Source organism: Pygoscelis adeliae, unplaced genomic scaffold (genome assembly GCF_000699105.1).
Source record: "Pygoscelis adeliae isolate BGI_AS28 unplaced genomic scaffold, ASM69910v1 Scaffold331, whole genome shotgun sequence".
Lineage (NCBI taxonomy): Eukaryota > Metazoa > Chordata > Aves > Sphenisciformes > Spheniscidae > Pygoscelis > Pygoscelis adeliae.
In genome coordinates, this window is record NW_008824037.1 from 433,433 (window position 1) to 452,152 (window position 18,720).

Consider the following 18,720-nt stretch of genomic DNA (forward strand, 5'->3'; position numbering starts at 1 on the left):
ACAATAGTCTTTATCAGAACGTATTTTTAGGGTCTAACAAACACGCAAGACATCTTAGAAATATTTCCTGTTTACACAGAGCTGTACTATCTATGTGCAGTGATACCCTGCACATCCTGAGGTTAGCTAGGAATCAGAAATATATGGAAGTTAAATGAGGCTATACTGGACAACATTCCTTGGTAGACATATTTCCTATTTTAAAATAAATTCTCTACCAGCAGGGAATTATGAAAAGTTACCCTTAGATGGAAATTATTCAATAGCAAATTTATATTAAAACATACAAAATTTAAAATACGAAGTACCATGTAGCAGATCTTTCACAAAGACAAAAAAAGACATCTCAAATCATACTGTGAAAAATTCACTGTGAAAAAGTGAATTTAGAAGAACCTGTTCTTAAAAATTAAGAAAGCAATTTAAGTGGCTTGAGCATTTTTACAAGGAAAATATCAAAACCTCCTCAATGGGGGAGGTGGGACAGAAAATCCACAACAGAAGTCAATTTAATACTGGATTCACTTAAATGGAAAAAAAAAAGATTAGATGACTCTGCTTTGTCCAAAAGAAAAATAGTGTTTCTCCTTGCCCTTCTTTTGCAGTCCAAAGCCCTACTGCGTATGTTATTACTGACACATTTCCATTCTAAAATACTGTTGTGTCTGCACATTAAACATGACCAAAGTTTCTTGGAGAAAGGTTACCATGCATGAATTAATCCTCCCCACCCAAACCAATTTGTTTGTTCTCAAATTAATAGAGGCCATGTAGAACACTTCACTGCCAGGATTTATTTTAGTGGTACATGAAAAGAAAACACAAGAGTATAAAAACACTTCCAGTGATTATAACATCCAGTCAAAGGTGTTTTAAGAAAGATAAATTTCATCAGAAATTGCATCATTACAGGTCATGGAATAGTTTGAAAAGCTACCATAGTAGTAAACAAAAGTGCTAATGTGTGCATAATACTTAAGAAAGAAGTATACAGTTCTGTGCAGCATCCTACAAACACACAAGCAGATTCAGTCACAGCCGCTGTGGGCTTTTTCAGTGAAGTCCTGTGGTTCAACGGATTAGTTTACAAAACGCAGCTTCTATGTCCAGTGATTGAGAGGGTTATCAGCTCTCGTACAACATTAAGGATCTTGAGTTTCTTGCCCATGTAAAGCGGCTGTATGGCTCCCCCTCTGAGCTGCTCATGAACAGCAGATGCACCCTGATTAGAAGAAACTGGATCTTGGTCCACAATAAATGGCCAGCTGTGGTCTGGAATTCAAAGACCACTGTTCTGCGAGCTCTCCACAGAATCTCCTTGCATGGAGTACGGTAATACAGTTACACAAGTAGAATCAGAAACAGAGTACAACTCAAGAACTGCAAGCTCTCTGCAATTCGGTAGGGATTTGTCTGATGCCCTAATTGCCATGAAAAGTCACATATCTGAAAGATTTAGTGCAAAACAAATTCTTGTAAGACTGATATGAATGTGAAAACTGTTTCTAATATTGTTCCAAAGTTTAACAGGAATGTATGGACTGTAAACCTCAAGGCAGTTTTAATCCATGCAATGAACACAGTGTCCTCTGAACCTGCTGTCGCTACTTGCAACTGGAAACAGTTCCCAACACCAAGCACTACGCTGAGATACAACTAAATAAAATTTTAAGAGGCTACGTGTTCTTAAACCCCATACTGCAACTAACCAGTTAACTTATGTTACAGTTTCCACAGCATATAAAGATGCCCAGACCCCAGAAGATTTTATACAGTGAATGATATAAGCAAGTAACTGCAAAACAAATGTCACATCAAGGTGTTAACTTTCTATCTCAAAAGAATCCTGAAAAAACTAAGGCTTTGAGAAAAACAGCAAAAAGGAATCCATTCCGTTCTGAAGCAATGTTCCAGCATAAGCACACCAACATCCTTTGCTTTGCTCTTCCACTTGGACCGAATTTTCTCTTCTCCATCCGTAACCAACATGACAGTGATTAGTAACTAACTTTACCTACCATACAGAGTAGGTAGATTGAAGCTGTGTATCTAGAACATGGGAGACTCACAAGTGCTCTTTTCCGGCACTGCAGTCTGAGATTCTGTGAATGTTGGTGCCTCTTCCAATCCTTTCCAAACATCTCTATTTCCTCATCAAGAAACAAAACCATTTCTGAAGCTAACTACCTTTCAGGTTTTTAAAGGTACATGATGTTTCTTATTCCATCTCCACCCTCAAGTGCACAGGATACATTAAGGTCTAAGCACCTCTAGAAAAACAGAGATTTTGCAGACCGATTTTATGAATTGAAGAGATTTACAATTTTGGTAGCACAGATTATGCCATAAGAACGAACTTGTTCCACTGAAATTCCCCATTTGTAATTCCCATCATCTCTGTAGTAAGTAAAGCAATTATGTGGCAGGATAGTATCAGGAAGTACTTAAATATGGCTTTAGCTTTCTAAATTCAGTATGATAACAGAAAACAATTGGGGTTAGTACCATGAGCATCAGCTCTTTGCCAACAAGTGCTTCATGAACTATGGTCTGCTCACCTATGCTAAAAGCATTTCTCAACTTAAGCAATTTCTTTCAGAAATTGTGGGATCCTGGTTAACTCTGAGCCAGGAACTAGCGTAAAAGTGGTTTAATTTTACTTTTTTAAATCAGAGGGAGAAACACAACAGGCAAATGGCTAAATTGTTTTATAAAATATTAAAAAAATCAGGAAAAGTGTGTTTTGATAAATATATCTCAATCTGGAAAAATCAGAAATGCAAAATCCTACAAACAGTTATCAGTAAGGCATGAAGGGATCTATTACCAAAGGAGAATTCACACGCTCCAAAGATTTTGTTTTCGTGTGACTTGTTGCCACATGTGTTTCCCAAAAGGTAATTAGCTTACATTTGAAAGTCAAATAAAATTTTAAAACAAGCTAACTAGCTGTATCTAATAAATACTTTTTTAAATAACTTCATTTAAACTCAAAATTTGGAAATCAATTATTAAGTGGTTACAGCATAGTAAATATTGTATCGTAAATAAAATATCCTCTACAAAAAAGGAGCAAGCCTAAAAATCTATTACAGATCGCAACTTAACTTAGGTTAAATCATTGTATTAGAAATGTCTATCATCTTAAAACATACAGCATTCATTAGGTGCTATTTTTACGGTTCTCATCCAGTGCAAGAGAGTTACTCTCCCCATAACAATAAAAATATCTGTTTCAACAATAAATTATCTTCTATGAGCTTACAAAGTTTCTGAACAATCCTACCTGTCTTACTTGCACTGTCTTACTCCCATCTTCTAAGAGTAAAAGCTTATAATCACTAAGACAAAGAATCATCTGACTCCTGAATCAGGACCACTAAATGCTCTTTCTGCCTTCAGAACTCATCGTGCGATTCCAGATTGTCAGGTTTCTGCATCCAACTGTTCTCTTCCTGTGTCAGATCCTTTTCCATTAACGTTCTGTTAGGCTGAATCTAGAAGACAGTAGTTAAAAAACAAATTAACGCATTCAGAAACACTGTGTTGCTCTATACTATCAATACACCATTATATAAAGATGTCTTACATACTTGCTAGAAACTGAGAAAATTAGAAGTGATGTATCTATGCAGCAATTACGAAATTTTAAATAAACCTAGTAAAAAACCACTAAACTGATATCAAAACATTAAGTGTCATGCAAAAAGAAAGGCATATAGTGTGTTGTATCCACATACAACTGACAACCATCCTGCAGAGTTTGTGGTAGATGTTAAGCTCAGACACAACTGAAATACTGGACTCTGCAATGTTTCTCACCAATATAGAAAGAAAAATACGAACAGTATCACTGAGATACACCAGCCAGCCCGGCAACTTTCATTACTGTATCCCTTAAGGTAATGGAGTTTCAGAGTCTTCTAAAACCCCTTCATCCACCAACAATGCAGAACTTCCACTTCAACCATTCTACAACACATTAGCACAGCCATGACAGCACGGAAAATTGTACACGAACGAAGTGATTTTGGCAAAAGGTGCTTGTGTAGAAGCAGCAATGCTTGGTCACTTCATCTAGTCTGTGCAGGTTAAGTCATCCTTTCAGAAATTAAACAAAGAAGCCTGTTAAACAAATAACTTGAGTTCCAGTTGTTCTGTCTTTCCCAAATTCAAGTGACTAAATATACAGGATGCACTCCTGTGCAAATCTACCACAGAACGGAGCACAAAGAGCTCACTTACAATCTGTCAGAAACTTGGCAGCATTTAAGCTGAGTTCTCATCTTTACAGAAACTAGGGACCTAACTGACAGAGCCTAAAGTTCCAAAAATGAAAGCCGAGAGAGAGAAACCTGTCTTATTTCATTACAACAACGTGTTGCAAAAATAGCTACTCAGAGTCTTTTAGCGTATCAGCAAATTCTTCCACAGCATGTTAGCCAGCACATATCCTTTTTGCAATTATTTCTGCTGCTACCTCCCCCAGGATTAATACAGCTGCACACACCGATGTTCAGATGCACATGAAAGCAAAAGAAATAAAAATCACATCAACGTTTATCAAAGCTTCCAAATATATTACCTGAAAAGGCTGGCTGATACCAACTATTGACTGGAAATTATTGCTATAATAACAAAGCAAAAATTCTCCTCCCATATCAGGTATTTCTGCAGCACTCATGTAAACCTGTCAACAAGAATAAGAATAGGCAATGGGCAATTTCCACAGAGAAAGAAGCTTACAAAAAAGCAGTCTCCGCCATTCAGGACACCATAAAAATCGGTATTTACTATATATAAGCAAGTTTTTAAACGAAGGCTAAAAAGGACGAGGACAGAAATAACTCATGAAACCATCTGAAAACTAAGTCAGGGAGGAAAAGAGAATATCCAAGTTAGCAAGCTGACTTGGTTCAGCAAGAAGTGAGAAGAAACCCAGAGCTGTTGTAAGGGAAGGGGCAAGGCCACACGAACAGCAAGGAGGGAGATGAACTGCCTCCTGGTGGCAAGAAGCTGTTGCATGAAACCGCAGAGCAAACCCACCACCTCCGTTCCTAAAGATCCTAAAGTTCCTAAACAGCAGCCCACAGTATCCTGCTAAAACAGCACTCATAGTGCTTAGATTTTTAAGCTTAGTGATAGGAAAGCATGATATCAGAGAAATTTTGAGATTCAGAATATTGGTACAATACAATTTGGGCTCTTGTTGTGAACTTGGAGCTAACGTACAACATCTCTAACAATAAATAACTGCTTTCCATTGTTGTCTGGAAAATCTCATCCATCCTTCCACTCACTGCCTCCAAAATTAAATTTGAATTTCTGTTTGTTCAGATAAATATCTCTGGAAACAGATAATTTGTATTCAAAATAAGTTCTGTTTGTTTATTTGTTTGAAACCATTTTAGGTAAGCACTACTAGAAAGCTAAGTAACAGACAGCAGTTTTTAAAGAGGGACCAAAACACTCAATAGTCAAAATGAAGAAAAGCCTAAGAAACCCTAATCTGTAGCTGTATTAGATATCTGGAACTAATTGTGTTAGTAACATTAGGTACTTACAACTGTAACAAAAATCACACAGTAAATATTTAGGATACATTGACTGAGTTTGACAATCAGATGAAAAAATGTCCAGTTACTTATTTCAGTGGCAGAAACAGACCAAAATCTAAAATGACTAGTTTTTAATATGATGAAAAGTCACTACAGGAATAAATTGCTTTTTCATCAATTCCCTTAAGCAATGTGATCACACCCGAGAAAGTGTTCTAGACTACCTGAAAATTAGTAAGAATTAGGAAGAGGTATTTTAAATAGTAATATCACTCCCCATTAGCTTCGACTGAGAAAGAAGATACAGAACCCGTAAGAGGAAGGGGATATGGAACAAATAGACCTTGAATGCTACTCTATGGAAAACTACATTAGAAAGAAATATAATTGGCTTACTTGTTTACGATCTTTGTTAGAAGAAATTTCATCATCTTCTACCCAAGCATAAGTAACATAGTCATTCACATGCCTGAAAGCCACCTGCAAAGAAAGATGCAAACCATCAGCCTTCTGAAGGAAACAAAAACCATACTACACGGAAAACTCAAAGTTGTGAGAGAGATGCTTACTACTTCACTGAAGTAACTAAAACACTTCACTTTTAGGATCAAAACATTTTGGGGGCATGCACAAATCCTTAGTTTCTGAGAGGGTGCGAGTGCTCTGTTCTCTCACCCTTCCGCTGACTTTCTTTTGCTCTTTCTTTGCTGTATAAATCTTTTGAACTGCGGGCATTAGGGGGGGGACAATTCCTTTTCACAGCTTCTGCACCATTTTACATAAATAAATCACTACATTATCTTAGCAGAGAACTTAAAGGATGTGAAAGAGCTCGCATGCTATGCAACTAAACTGTCAGCCTACAGAAACTTATGGCAATCAAGGATAAGGATACATGACTAGCAAGAATCATGATGTCCTATGACAAATGACTATCGACTACCTCCTCCAGTCATATTCACCATCTTCATTAGTGTGAAGAGCCACGATGCGCTAACATTACCTTGAAGAGTCCGATCCAGTCCCAAGCACTGCTTGAGAATTCAGGCACTGCAGAATAGTTGATTAGAACGTCATGTTCCGCGCTCCACTCACCCTCAGGATTCAGCATGACCAAAGGATCTGACAGAAGAGGCTTCAACTAGACAAAAGAACAGAATTTAACGTCAGTCAAGTCTGTCATTCTTTCAGTTATTCTTTTCAAGTTATTCTCTGCCACACCTGCTGTGGGACTCCTAACTGAATGGAAATAACCTGAAAGCAATTTGCTGCCTTCACATAATCAGAATGAAACAGAGGTTATGACTTACAAAGTTTAGAAAACCAGCTTCTGTAAGGCAAGACTTAGTAAAACAAAATTTTTTTTTAACAACATAACTGGGACAGCACCTCAAGCCCAAAAGTTCCTGTAACAGGTTTGTGATCGCTGATGCCATAGCTCATGTGACTGATATAGTTATTCAAAGTAACAGATATTGTCTGTTCTTCTGCAGCGAATTCGTCTTCTTTTGATGCATGCTGGCAGAGATTTTTCACTCTCCAAAGAATTCTATCAGTCCATGCTGGCTTTCTTTTCTTCTCACTGCAAAAGCATAAGATAAAAGTGAAATGAGAAGAAAATACGTTGCCAAAAGCTAAGAATACTATGCAAAATCTACTCAAAGTTGAAAGACTGTCAGATACATATTAATAAAAGAAGGCAATCACATCCAAGCTTCATTTTACAGCTCTGTTCAATATGCTTTACAACCAAGGTTTCCTTAATTTGAACTCAACTCCATTTAGCACAGATAAGTTTCATAGGTTTCTGAGAGAGGAGTAAAATGAAGGGGAGAAGGGCATTTCAATGGGTTAGTCAGCTTCATACAGGAAATGATACTTTCTCCTAAAACACTCCATAAAAACATGCAAGAACATTGAGATAATACAGCAACTGCCCCAAGCTTCAAATATATAGTTATTCTGAGAAAAGGGGCATAAAGTTCAGGAAGACATAGGAAGAGTCTGAATGATGTTTGAAATTATTCAAAACATTTGAGAACAAGTTTCTTTTAACAACAAAAAATGGACAAACTTAGGTAGCTTATACTAATCACAGGTGACACAGCAATGCTTTATTTAAAGTTCCTCTAACTTGTACTACCCTGCATTTCAAGTTTGCAAGCTATTGCTGTCTCATAACAAAAGGCTTTAAAGATTCCATAATCAAGAAAGTTGTGCCTGCCACCTGCAACTGTGCCATACATCAAACTGTAATCATAATTCAGAGTTTCCTTTTATACCATATCAATAAGACATGAGCCTTTCGTGGTTCTCTCTGTAGTGGGAGGAATACTTAACAGCAACTCTCTGTACGGATGTATCACTTCAAATTGAAATGGAGAAAAGATCATACCCTATGGAAGAGGAATTAGAATGGACTGGATTGAATTATAAAAGTTAATGAGCAGGATGTGTAAGGAAAACTGTCAGTTTAATAACTTTGAATATCAAAATCATCATAAACTGTAAATGCCATTTAGTTCAATATTCAAAACATACTTTTGTTTTACCTCTTCCCATTTACAAGTCTGACTCACCTTTAATAAGGTGGAAAGATTTTAAATGACTAAGGGGCCACATCCCACTTATTCCAGTAATTATATAAACCGACAGAAATCTTTATGAGCTGCCATATGTCTGCTCTGCTGTGCAAGAAAATACCAAAAGAACAGCTTAAGTTAATATACTCACTATTTTACAGAAAACGGCATGTTAGATGGGAAACAAAACCTCAAAATCCACATTGAAAAAGTATCAAAGATAACAAAATACTGTGTGCTTCATATAAAGCACACTTTTCAAGGGTGCGTGCCTTGAGGTCTACTGATCACCCCCTATCCGACCAAAATATCTCTGCTAGCTTTAACAGCAGCATGCACACAGTATGTGTAAGCACACTTTCTGTCCTTTAAATGAGCCAATACAGACTATTAGGCTATGACTCATTCCTAGAATGTCTAGGTTTGGATTACTCTAAGTATTTTCTGTTAAGTGGATTTACTGCTGGTCCCATTATATCTCTTCACACTCAATTAGGGAGCCAAACGTCTTTGGATCCAAATGAATAAACTTCCACTATTAAGTGCAACAGCAGAGTAGATAACACTACAGCTTTCAGACAGGTTCAGAAAATCCCTGAAGAAAATCAGCTGTCATCTGATTTTCAAATATTTCACAAAAATCAAATCAAAAGCTCAGGAAGGAGCATTGTTTTGATTCTGAAATATTTACAAATCTATGAAATCCAGAAAGTTCTCTTCTTACTTAAACCAAAACAGGGACTTCTGCTCTCTGGAAGTAAAGAAAAAGATCAGTACAAAACCCCTGTTTGGACAGGAACTTATCCTTCTGTTGAAACATAAGGCTAATACTTAACAACAAACTTTAGCGTCAGAGAAAAACTTTGGAGACTTAAGCTGCTCCATTTTCAACTTAAAATAATTTATAACGACACATTTACATTTATTTTCAAATACCAGCAGTATCAAATGAAATGCTTAAACAGACAAGGAAAACAAAAATTGCAGACAATTACTCTTTTCCTTTTGCTCATTTCTGACAACCAATGCGCACTTTTAAAGAACAAAAAAGAAGTAGCTTAAACAAGCACCGGTTTATTCTGTTAATCCAGTCTTTCCAAAAAGAAAGCTGGGTTGTTTCACTACTTCCCTCATGCAATCAGCAGACTCAGGCTTCTTCAGCCAGAAATATTAATTTATTCAGATTTAACCACTGAATGAGCCTAACAGAATAGCTCAATAGACCCAGCTAACCAGTACATTCCGGAAATTCAGGTTTGCTTAATGAAGTGATATTTAGTCAAGCACCACATTCACTCTAATATTCCACATCTAAACTCATCTTATGCTTTTACCTTGTATCATATACATCCGAATAAAGGTCAAACTTGTAGGTGGGTTTAAACTGCAGAGGACCCTCTATGAATTCCTGAAGAAATGCTTCCTTCTTTTTTGCCATATTTAACTGCAGAAATAAAAAGTAACTTTCAAAGATTATGTTTAAAAATCAGAGCTGAAAGGGCAATTGGGAAAGGAGATGAGAAAGCATCTTCCAAGAAGAATTTAACATCTCAGTCAGTACAACATATTTGAAAGGTAAATTCATAAGTGCCTCTTTGTTACTGCCAGAACTTTTGACACGATCTGTTTAAAAGTCTTGTAGCAGTTCTACTCAAAACAAATTCCAGAATAAGCTTCTCTTAAAAATAATTCTTGGGAGAAGAAAAAAGGAGGAAGAAATTAAGGTGAGGAACAATTCACAAGCCATGAAGAAAGCTTCAAACACGAGCATTGCAAATGAGTAAGAGACTAAACAAAAGCAGAAGTAGTTTGCAATTAATTGGGGCTTATGACTGAGAAGAGAGAGAGAACGAACAGCTAGATCTGTTCCACCTCACGACTCTGAATTTGTGTTCTTTAATAGAAATTAGAAACTCAAGAGGTAATGTTAACTACCATGTCGTGTTTGTATGCATTCAAACCAAACCAAACCAAACCAATAAACAAAACCCCGAAACAGATTAAGACAACATACCTGGTCCTTTTCCCACAGCAGATTGTAACGCTTGTTATTTATTGATTCTCGGACAAAATGTATGCCATAATCTGCTATCCGGAAGTTTAGATCTCCAAACCAGAAGAGAACACTTTAAAAAAAAAAAAAAAGCAAAGCAAAAAAACAAGGAAGATTTATAGGAATCCATTAACATGAGGGAAGAATTCAATAGAATATAAGCCATTACGCTAATTAGGTGCTCTAATCACTTATATTACTTAATCTAAACAGCTTACACACAAACATTAAGTAGTTACAGATAAGCTTACACAGGGATAACTTGCTGCTAATCAAAAAATTTAAAGGAATTGAAATAATAAATTATCCCTTGCATCCCTGCCGCTTGCTCATTACTGCCTGGGTATTAACTTATCCCGAGTCTCCTAACAACTTACATCTCTATTAAAGACAGATTTAGAATTAAATTTTAACAGTAGGTAAAATAATTCACAAAATCCATGACCTATACAGCAGCTCTGGTTTAGTGCCTTGAGAAAGCAGGGATACATATTGAGTGTTGTATCGTCATTAGGAAAGAAAGTTATTATTATGAAGCACTGGAGTGTATTATTGGCAATGTTTTAACCAACAGGAAAGCTGTCTTTTCAAGTAAATTAACTTCTCTTTGAAAATCTCTACTTTCAACATTTTGTTCAGGGGTGAATACTGCAAACTTGATCTTATGGAAACAACACCTTTATTTTAATGCCATTTGTAATGTCTTCTTAGAAGATAACAGTAGGTGATTTGGTACATCCCCATGCACATAATCGAGAAAATGAAACACATTAAATCAAAATATCAAACAGTTATACTAAGGTAGGAAAAGTAGTGATTTTGTAACTCATGTGTCGTGCATTTTTACCTAATTTTAATGAACTCATTAACAATTAAAGTGATATTACATATCTATTCTGGATTTATCTGTCCTGGCAGTTTCATGAGTATAAAAAAAACCCCCAAAATTACCAAACTAAAATGTTTTTCTCAACCCTTTTAAAGTCATTCTGTTACAGTCTTTAGACTCCAGCACATGAAAACAACAGAACATATAAATAATTCCTGCAGAATTAAGGAACAAGAGCTCAGTTAGTGGCCCAAATCAGGTTTTTTTTTCTTTTTTTTTTTTGTGAGACACCTGAGGGAAGTACAATTCATATAGCTACAGAAATCATCAATCAAGGTTTTAAAGGCGGATAAGCCCTCAGCCAGATACTAAAATTACAGCAGTAAAAATGGCCCAAAACATAACACAAATCTCCCCAAAAAGGGAGGATAAACGTTTAACAGTGATCTAAAGGATTTTTGATATAAACGGGCTTTAGCTTCTAAAGCTCTCCAGCACATCACATGTGCAGTACATATGCTAACAAATTTAATGTAATTTAAGACTGGAAGACAACAGTCTTGCAAAATAGAACTCCATCTTTCAGGTTATCTTTTACTCCCAGGATTCAGGGTCAAGGCTGAAAAGACATTTAAAGTAAAAACGATGGATGAAAACTCTAAAACCAAAACTCTTCAGTGCATGAGTTTACCATATTACAGATAAAAACAATACAGACACAACAGGGTCTGAACAACTCACTCATGATCCAAGGTACTTGGAATATTCTCTCCTTCAAACTGCATTTCCAGAATTTTCTCAAAGTCATCCAACCGCTGCTCTGTGTTCTCTATGTGAGCTGGCAAGTGGCAGTTCATGAAACAAATTGTGTGACCATAGAGAGCCATGCGAACGGTGACTCCTCCTTTGTTCCCCTGGTACGGAAGATGAACAACATTCTCTGAAACTATAGTTAACACCTGCAAACATAACTATTAACACCACCTATAAATTTTTAAATCTTGCTATTCAGATTTAAATGAGTATAATTTCTTCCTACATAAGTTGTTGTATATCAGCTAATAAACTGGCAAAATTATGGTCTGTGCTGCACACTTGCATACAAGGTTCAAACAAGTGAGTCTCACTGCTTGTCAGTTTATTCATTTTTAAGTAAACCATACATCTTCCCTCCCACTGTGAAACCATTTAGAGGCACCACAAGCCTAAGTAACCAAGGCAATCAAGTCTCAGATAATTCCTTACCCAGTATCCATACAGGCCCGTGCGTGTGTAGTGGGTATGAATGTCCCGTATGAAAGGAAGGTGGACATGCTTCACAAAGACCAGAAGTAGTAATCCCTGCATGCGAACAGAGGAGAGCTGGAAGAGATACGAAAGAGGGAACGGTCATTTCCAGGGAGGTGTTCGGAATTCCTTGGGTCTACTTCATAGGAGCTTTTAGGCGAAGAATACCATAGCAGAAGTCATGCAATTCCCTTGCCAAGCCTGGCTTCAATACTGTGACACAGTAAACACAGATGCGTTTCAGTGCTGTAAGGAATACATCCTTACGGTAGACTTGCCTATCAACAATTTTGATGAATCTCTCAACCAATCTACATTAGTTGTAACATTACATTACAAATCTGAAGTTGACCTCAAAACACGTGTCTTTGCCCAAGCATCTTTAAAGACCTTTCTTCTGCCTCACTAGCCTCTTGTTTCTACCTTTAAGCATCCTGTTCATGAAGAACCAAATCCGTGATTTTTCACCTATAACCTTAATAGTGCACACCTACAAGTCCTCCAACAGGAGCAAGTTTTTCAAACTGAAACACCCTTCAGCATATAACTCATCATTCTAAATGCCATTAAAATGCCTAAAAAGCACAGCAGTTACTCCGAGGCATTTGCAAAAACAATGAGCTGCAAACAGCAGTAACTCTTGCCTGCAATGCCTGTAAAAACTGATTTACAGAACACTTCCACAGCAAAGGTGCTTAGGGAGCACATAAGACACTGTTTAAGCTTTAAGATACTGGGGTTTTTTTGTGGGGTTTTTGTGTGTGTGTGTGTGTGCGCGCGTAAATAGCCTAACAAAGATGTTTTTCATCAAAAATTTATGAACTGTACAATGTTCCTGGCACAAGACACAAAATTCATTTTAAGTGTTTGTTTTAATGATAATGATTCAATTTAAAATACAGACATTGAAATATATTAATTGTAGTTCAATTTTATGCTGGATGAACTTAGAGAAAGACTACATTAGAATAAAACCTGATATTAAGAATAACACTAACTATACAACTGCTGGAGAAGTACACAAACTCAGCCCAAAATTTAAAATAGAATTTCTCCTTTCTTTGCCTCCACATCTACACAATTAAGTGATTTCAGAATATATGTTAATGTTTTCATTGACCTTGAACCTAACAAAATACTAAACAGTATATTGAAATGATGGATTGCAATTACTAGGTAATGCATAAATATCTGTATCTGATCAGACATTTGGTGTAACCAGTATTCTCCTTTCCATAATTATGTTCATGAGATACCAAAATCTTTCAGTCCCTTTATTATTTGCTACATTTCATTCTCCTGTGGACCAGTCCCCAGACACTTCTCAAGATCCATATGAAACCTCTTCTCTCTGTAGGTCTCGAACATCAAAACACAATGGATCCCTCCTCTGCTGGAACTAGCACTAGTCCCACCAATACGCAGTGCCAAATCAAGCAAAGACCTTTCAAAGAGGGGTCGTGATTCTGTTTATGGTGAAAGAGTTGACTGACTCCAACCAACTTAACACTCTGAAAATGGACCCTGTTATTGAAGGGACAGAATGCCCCAAGGATGACAACTACTCTTCTACACCCAACCTTGTCACAGGTCAGCAAAGAAGGGGTAACTGTTCCTCTCCTCCTCAGCCAACTTCACAGGTAAGTCCTAGCATAAGCTCTCCTCGCTGCCTGTTTTGATTTTGACCTGGCCTGACAGTGCCCTCTTATTATTAGAGCTAATCAAGTCCTGTTAGGTGGCAGCATCCATTCATTAGTGTGTCCAAAGTCCCACATTTATAAATTAGAATTCAAAATCAACCATGCATACCACTAGGAATTCTTTTTAACTGCCTGTATACAGGGCCCGGATGTCAGGCCACAGCCAGATTTTGAATGTTTATCAGCAATGACTTACAGTAGAATGAACAATGTTTTTTTCCCTTTTATAATTCCCAATGGGTCCTTTGTTTTGTTTAATTACAGTTAAAAGAATGGCACAACTACTGAGTCTGATTAGCATGCAGATAATACAATCATCCCAGAAAAATCACCCTGAAATAATGCTTGATTTAGAAAACCAATACAGTGTCCAAAAGTCTTTTAATATCTCTTTATTAGAGAAATTCAGGATATTCTCCTATGTTTATTGTTTGCATTATTAACATAGCTAGCTCCTTAGCTGACCTTATACCCCAGATATTACCAAAACTCTTGTCATTTAAACTACCATACAACATTTTTGACTGAAGACCTGGAACAAAGTCCTCAGAAAAATATATATACCCACTAAAATCCTGTTTTATGCATATGCAATTCATTTTCACCCGCAAACAAGTTGGAAAAAAAAAAAGAAAAAGAAACCTTACCAATCTTAAAAATCACTGCCATTGCTTGGGATATTTATAGTGAAAGCAGGTACTTAAGCAGACTACATTAGAAGCATCACAATACAGTTCCCCAATATTGCACAGAGCAAAAAAATTTTCTACAAACGAGAGAGAGAGAGAGAGATCGTGGCCCCAAGAAATATGTTGTTGAGTGTAAGTTTACATCACATTTCATTTTAAATAATCTTCATTACTCTGTTCCTTGAGAATGCATTCTTATTAGGACAGGAGTATTTTTCTATTCATCACATGGTTCTGCAGCACTTACACAGGCCATTGCCAGTATATTTGAACAACTTCTTGCTGGCTGTTTGACATTTGAGCTGCAAAAGCATCAAAACTCCCCAACTATTCCAAGTGAGAAATGAAAAACCATATGTCCAATTTTTACTGCTAAAATTAAGGACATTATTATTAATAGACAAAAATTAAAATTCCCTTTATCAACAAACCAGGAAAACACAAGTGTGATGAAGAGTCACTTCTAAGATAAATGTACCTATGGAAGTGACTGACAACTGCAAAAAACACCATCAACTTGTCTTTTATGCAGAGTTTGAGGGGAAAAAGAAAAATCTGAATGGAGCTGGGGAAGACATTTTCCTTCACTGCTGTGACATTTAAGAGATGTAAACAATTACCTTGATATATCCCAATGGAGACAATACGGTCATGAAAAAAATGCTCCATGGATCATCAAATGCCAAGTCAGACAGAAAATTTGTGATCCTTGAGTTCACCTCCTGTAAGCTGAATACACCAAGATTACTCACACTGTATCACTTGGTTTTGACAGAATTCATATAACCTTTTCAGAACACAGACCACAACATCCTAACCAGACCTCTCCCAGTGTAGGTCAGAAATTTCTTGCTGTCCAGTTTCCCATTTACAAGCAGTTTAACCCATTCACAGGTCTAACACATCTAACCCTGAGAAAAGCAAAGTTAAAGGAGCTTATATATACCTGAAGACAGAGTTTAAGGCAACACTAGACTCGAGATATGTTATGACAAATAACCTGACAGTCAGGTCTTTAAAATGTCAAGAAAGTTTGGAAAACATGATAGCAGATTGTGCCTAATAAGCTTGCACCAATTTGTTTAAAACATGCTCAATTTTAGATAACTTTCATATCAAAATGAATATGCCTCTATGTGCCAACAAAGAAAACAGCAGCCAAAAACTTTTTATGTGTTTAGAAAAAAGATAGTCTATATTTTGTAACAAAACAACAGCAGAAAGGAGCGAAGATTCTCTTGCTGTAAATTATCTCTGGTCTAAGTCACTAACTCTAGTCTTCACCTCCTGTTAGCAATAGTGTTAAACCACCTCCTAGGCAGTGATTCACATAGGACAGTCCTCCCAAAACAGACAGTAAGCTGTTGAGACTTGCAGTTTTGCAATAAACTTACAAAGGACGTTCTCTAACATATACTTACCCTATAACATACATATCCATAGTCGGGCCCAGTGAATTGAGCTGAAGTAAACTAGTGACATCAGGAGGTGGAGAAGCTGTGCCCACATTCCAGGTAACTAAGTGTAGTCTACAAACAAACAAACAAACAAACATCACACAAAACCAATGCTAAAATTGAAACGTGAACAGGTAACCAACCCTAAGAGCATCTAGTTTTCCCGCAGAATTTCTACCTACAGAAAACAAAGATTTCCTGTCACTTTTCATCAATCAGAAGTCTATTTATTAGCTAGCATTAAAAAAACCCAACCACCACCACAAAAACAATCAACTAGAGGGAACAAAACCTGAATTCTTGCCACTTATCCTTCAGCTTTTTCCCCCAGATAAGGAAAGCTTCATCTAGAGTGCGAGACACTTCTTCATGAATTTCATCATCCGAACTGATGTCCTCTACACAAGCCATAAGCCGGGCTACTCGCTGACGGAGCTGCAAGCGGCCGCTGGACCCTGTGCTGCTGAAACTCGCAGAACGGCTGCGCAAGTTGTGCAGGCTTTCTAAATCGTTTAGGGAGAGGGCGGCTGAATCTTGAAATGCATCTTCACTACTGAAGGATGCCATTTGCTCAAAAGAAAAGAATAACTATGCTCTGAAGGACTAGCCCATTAAAATCCTAAGTATAAAAGAAACAGATGGCTGAGGGTCTTCCAGATCAAGTTTTCACTCGTGTGAAATTCAGCATTGCTTCTAACACAAAAGGACAAATGTAGATGCAGCAACGCTGAAAAAAAACCTGTAGCATTACCACCACGCTCAATGGGTTGTTACAAAAGCTGCAATCACATCCGACCTCACACAGCGAATTGTTTCTTCATAATAGATTTAATGTGGTTAATTCTATAAGCTCAAGATTTAAAAGAATTTATTGTTGATTTGAATCAATCATGTGCCTCCATCTGTAGGCTAGTAGAAATATAATCTCCAGCTCCCAAACATACAAATACACAGTTCTGACCAAAACCAAGCAAAGCTACTGCTCCTCTCCAGCGCTGCCAGAAACATTCACGTGTCATAAGACTTGTCTATTATTTCTTTATAAGATGGTAATTTCAGTATCAGAACGTCTAAAAAGGTATTCACTTTACCGTCACTCTTGTTATACGTTAGACAGACTTAAAGAATAACAAGCTGTTAATTTTCCATCCATCTTAGGGTCCTATAAGGACCTTATAAACACTGACAGTTAAACAGTGAATCCCACCAATACATCCATTATTAGAGCCATATTTTTATCCCCCCATCAACTGCCTGCTCAAGGTGACACACAATATATGTGGAAGAGCTGGAAAGTGACCTTGCATACTGGACTAAAATGACCCCTAATTTCTCTTTGTAAGGCTACACTGAAGTCAGCCAAAAGCTATTCTAAAACAAATTTCTAGGGGGAGGGGGGAAGATATATATGCTGCAGATCTAATTCTGCCATCAGAGATGTATCACTTGGGAACACTCTCCAGTTACTAATTTTGTAAGACAATTATCTGATTAAACAAAACTGAAATAATATTGAAGTCATCAGTCATTACTGACAGAAACTAAATTCCTCAAAGTGCCCAGTATCCACACTACTGATAAGAACACAGGAAAGACTGCAATGCTAGAATTTACATCAAAGGAAAAAATACTTGTAAGAATTTCAAGCACATCCTTAATAATTCAGTTTCACTGTAGGTTATGACTACGTCTGCAGGAAAAACGTAACAGTGAGGAATGTACATGCATCCGCAAAGCAAATAACCTACAGCATTATGCAGTCCCAAAGGTCTACTGATGCTCCCGACTACTTCACAAGTACTGCCCACAGCAAGGAGGGGAGACTAGAGCGATACCAATTTTCATCCGATGCCACAAAGACAGCCGTCACCAAAGGGAGGAGACACTGCTCAAACTATTCTGGAAGCTTTCAGCACCGCTGGAGTACAGTCTCAGGTATGCTTTCTGCAAACACGTTCCTAAACACAAGCAAACTAACGAAGGCGTTATCTAGTGTCACTGATGCCTGACATGATTCAGTGACCCGAGCCCACGGCGCGAGGCACCGCAGCTTATCACCACAGGAGACGCAACGTGAAGACGGAATGTAAAAACACCGTAAAAGCAGAAGCCAAGGATTTATTCAAGCTCCTTCCTCCTCACGAAAAGCGACAAATCTGAGGCTCTAGACACGTTAACAGCAAGCGCGGTAGATCTTGCCCCCGTTAAACGTAAGTAGGTCTCTGGAAAGTCCTGAGGACCCAAACAATACCCCGTGAGCCTCCCCGAGACGCCTCCAGACGCTTTCAAATCAGAAAAGCGGCTTTTCTTCTCTATTTCATATGACTACGTAACATCGCCAATTAGTATAACTCCCTGTTAATAAGCAGAAACACAAGTTTCGCTAATTCTCAGCTAATTACCTAACGACTTAGCTACTTTTCTCCCGTCCTCGGAAAAGCCGCGCTCCGACCTGCGCCTCACGCCTCCGCCCGCTCACCTCAGCTCCCTCACGGCGCCGCGCTGCGCCGGCCCCGCAGGCTCCATGCCCGGGGTTCCAGTCGCGTAAGCGGACGGCGGAGGCTC

At 37.6% G+C, this 18,720-nt stretch overlaps 1 protein-coding gene across 1 annotated transcript; it reads right to left on the bottom strand.

Annotated features, from left to right (window-relative positions):
• Nucleotides 1-774: 774 nt before the first annotated feature.
• Nucleotides 775-18,694, bottom strand: INPP5K (inositol polyphosphate-5-phosphatase K). Its single transcript, XM_009333446.1, has 12 exons — nucleotides 18,635-18,694; nucleotides 16,120-16,227; nucleotides 15,319-15,427; nucleotides 12,268-12,384; nucleotides 11,764-11,936; nucleotides 10,155-10,266; nucleotides 9,475-9,584; nucleotides 6,948-7,140; nucleotides 6,562-6,699; nucleotides 5,955-6,038; nucleotides 4,586-4,690; nucleotides 775-3,497 (listed from the first exon to the last, which is right to left on the bottom strand). The coding sequence occupies exons 1-12, from the start codon at nucleotides 18,679-18,681 to the stop codon at nucleotides 3,399-3,401; spliced, it is 1,395 nt and encodes a 464-aa protein (XP_009331721.1). The 5' UTR covers nucleotides 18,682-18,694; the 3' UTR covers nucleotides 775-3,398.
• Between the last annotated feature and the right edge of the window lie 26 nt (nucleotides 18,695-18,720).

Bases quoted from the DNA above. Each gene is read 5' to 3' on its own strand.
- INPP5K (XM_009333446.1), bottom strand. From the start codon at position 18,681: ATGGAGCCTGCGGGGCCGGCGCAGCGCGGCGCCGTGAGGGAGCTGAG. The intron at 9,585-10,154 runs GTATGTTGTCTT...TTATTTCTGCAG, and splicing joins TGCTGTGGGAAAAGGACCAG to TTAAATATGGCAAAAAAGAA. The intron at 3,498-4,585 runs GTAATATATTTG...ACTGTCTTCTAG, and splicing joins GTATCAGCCAGCCTTTTCAG to ATTCAGCCTAACAGAACGTT.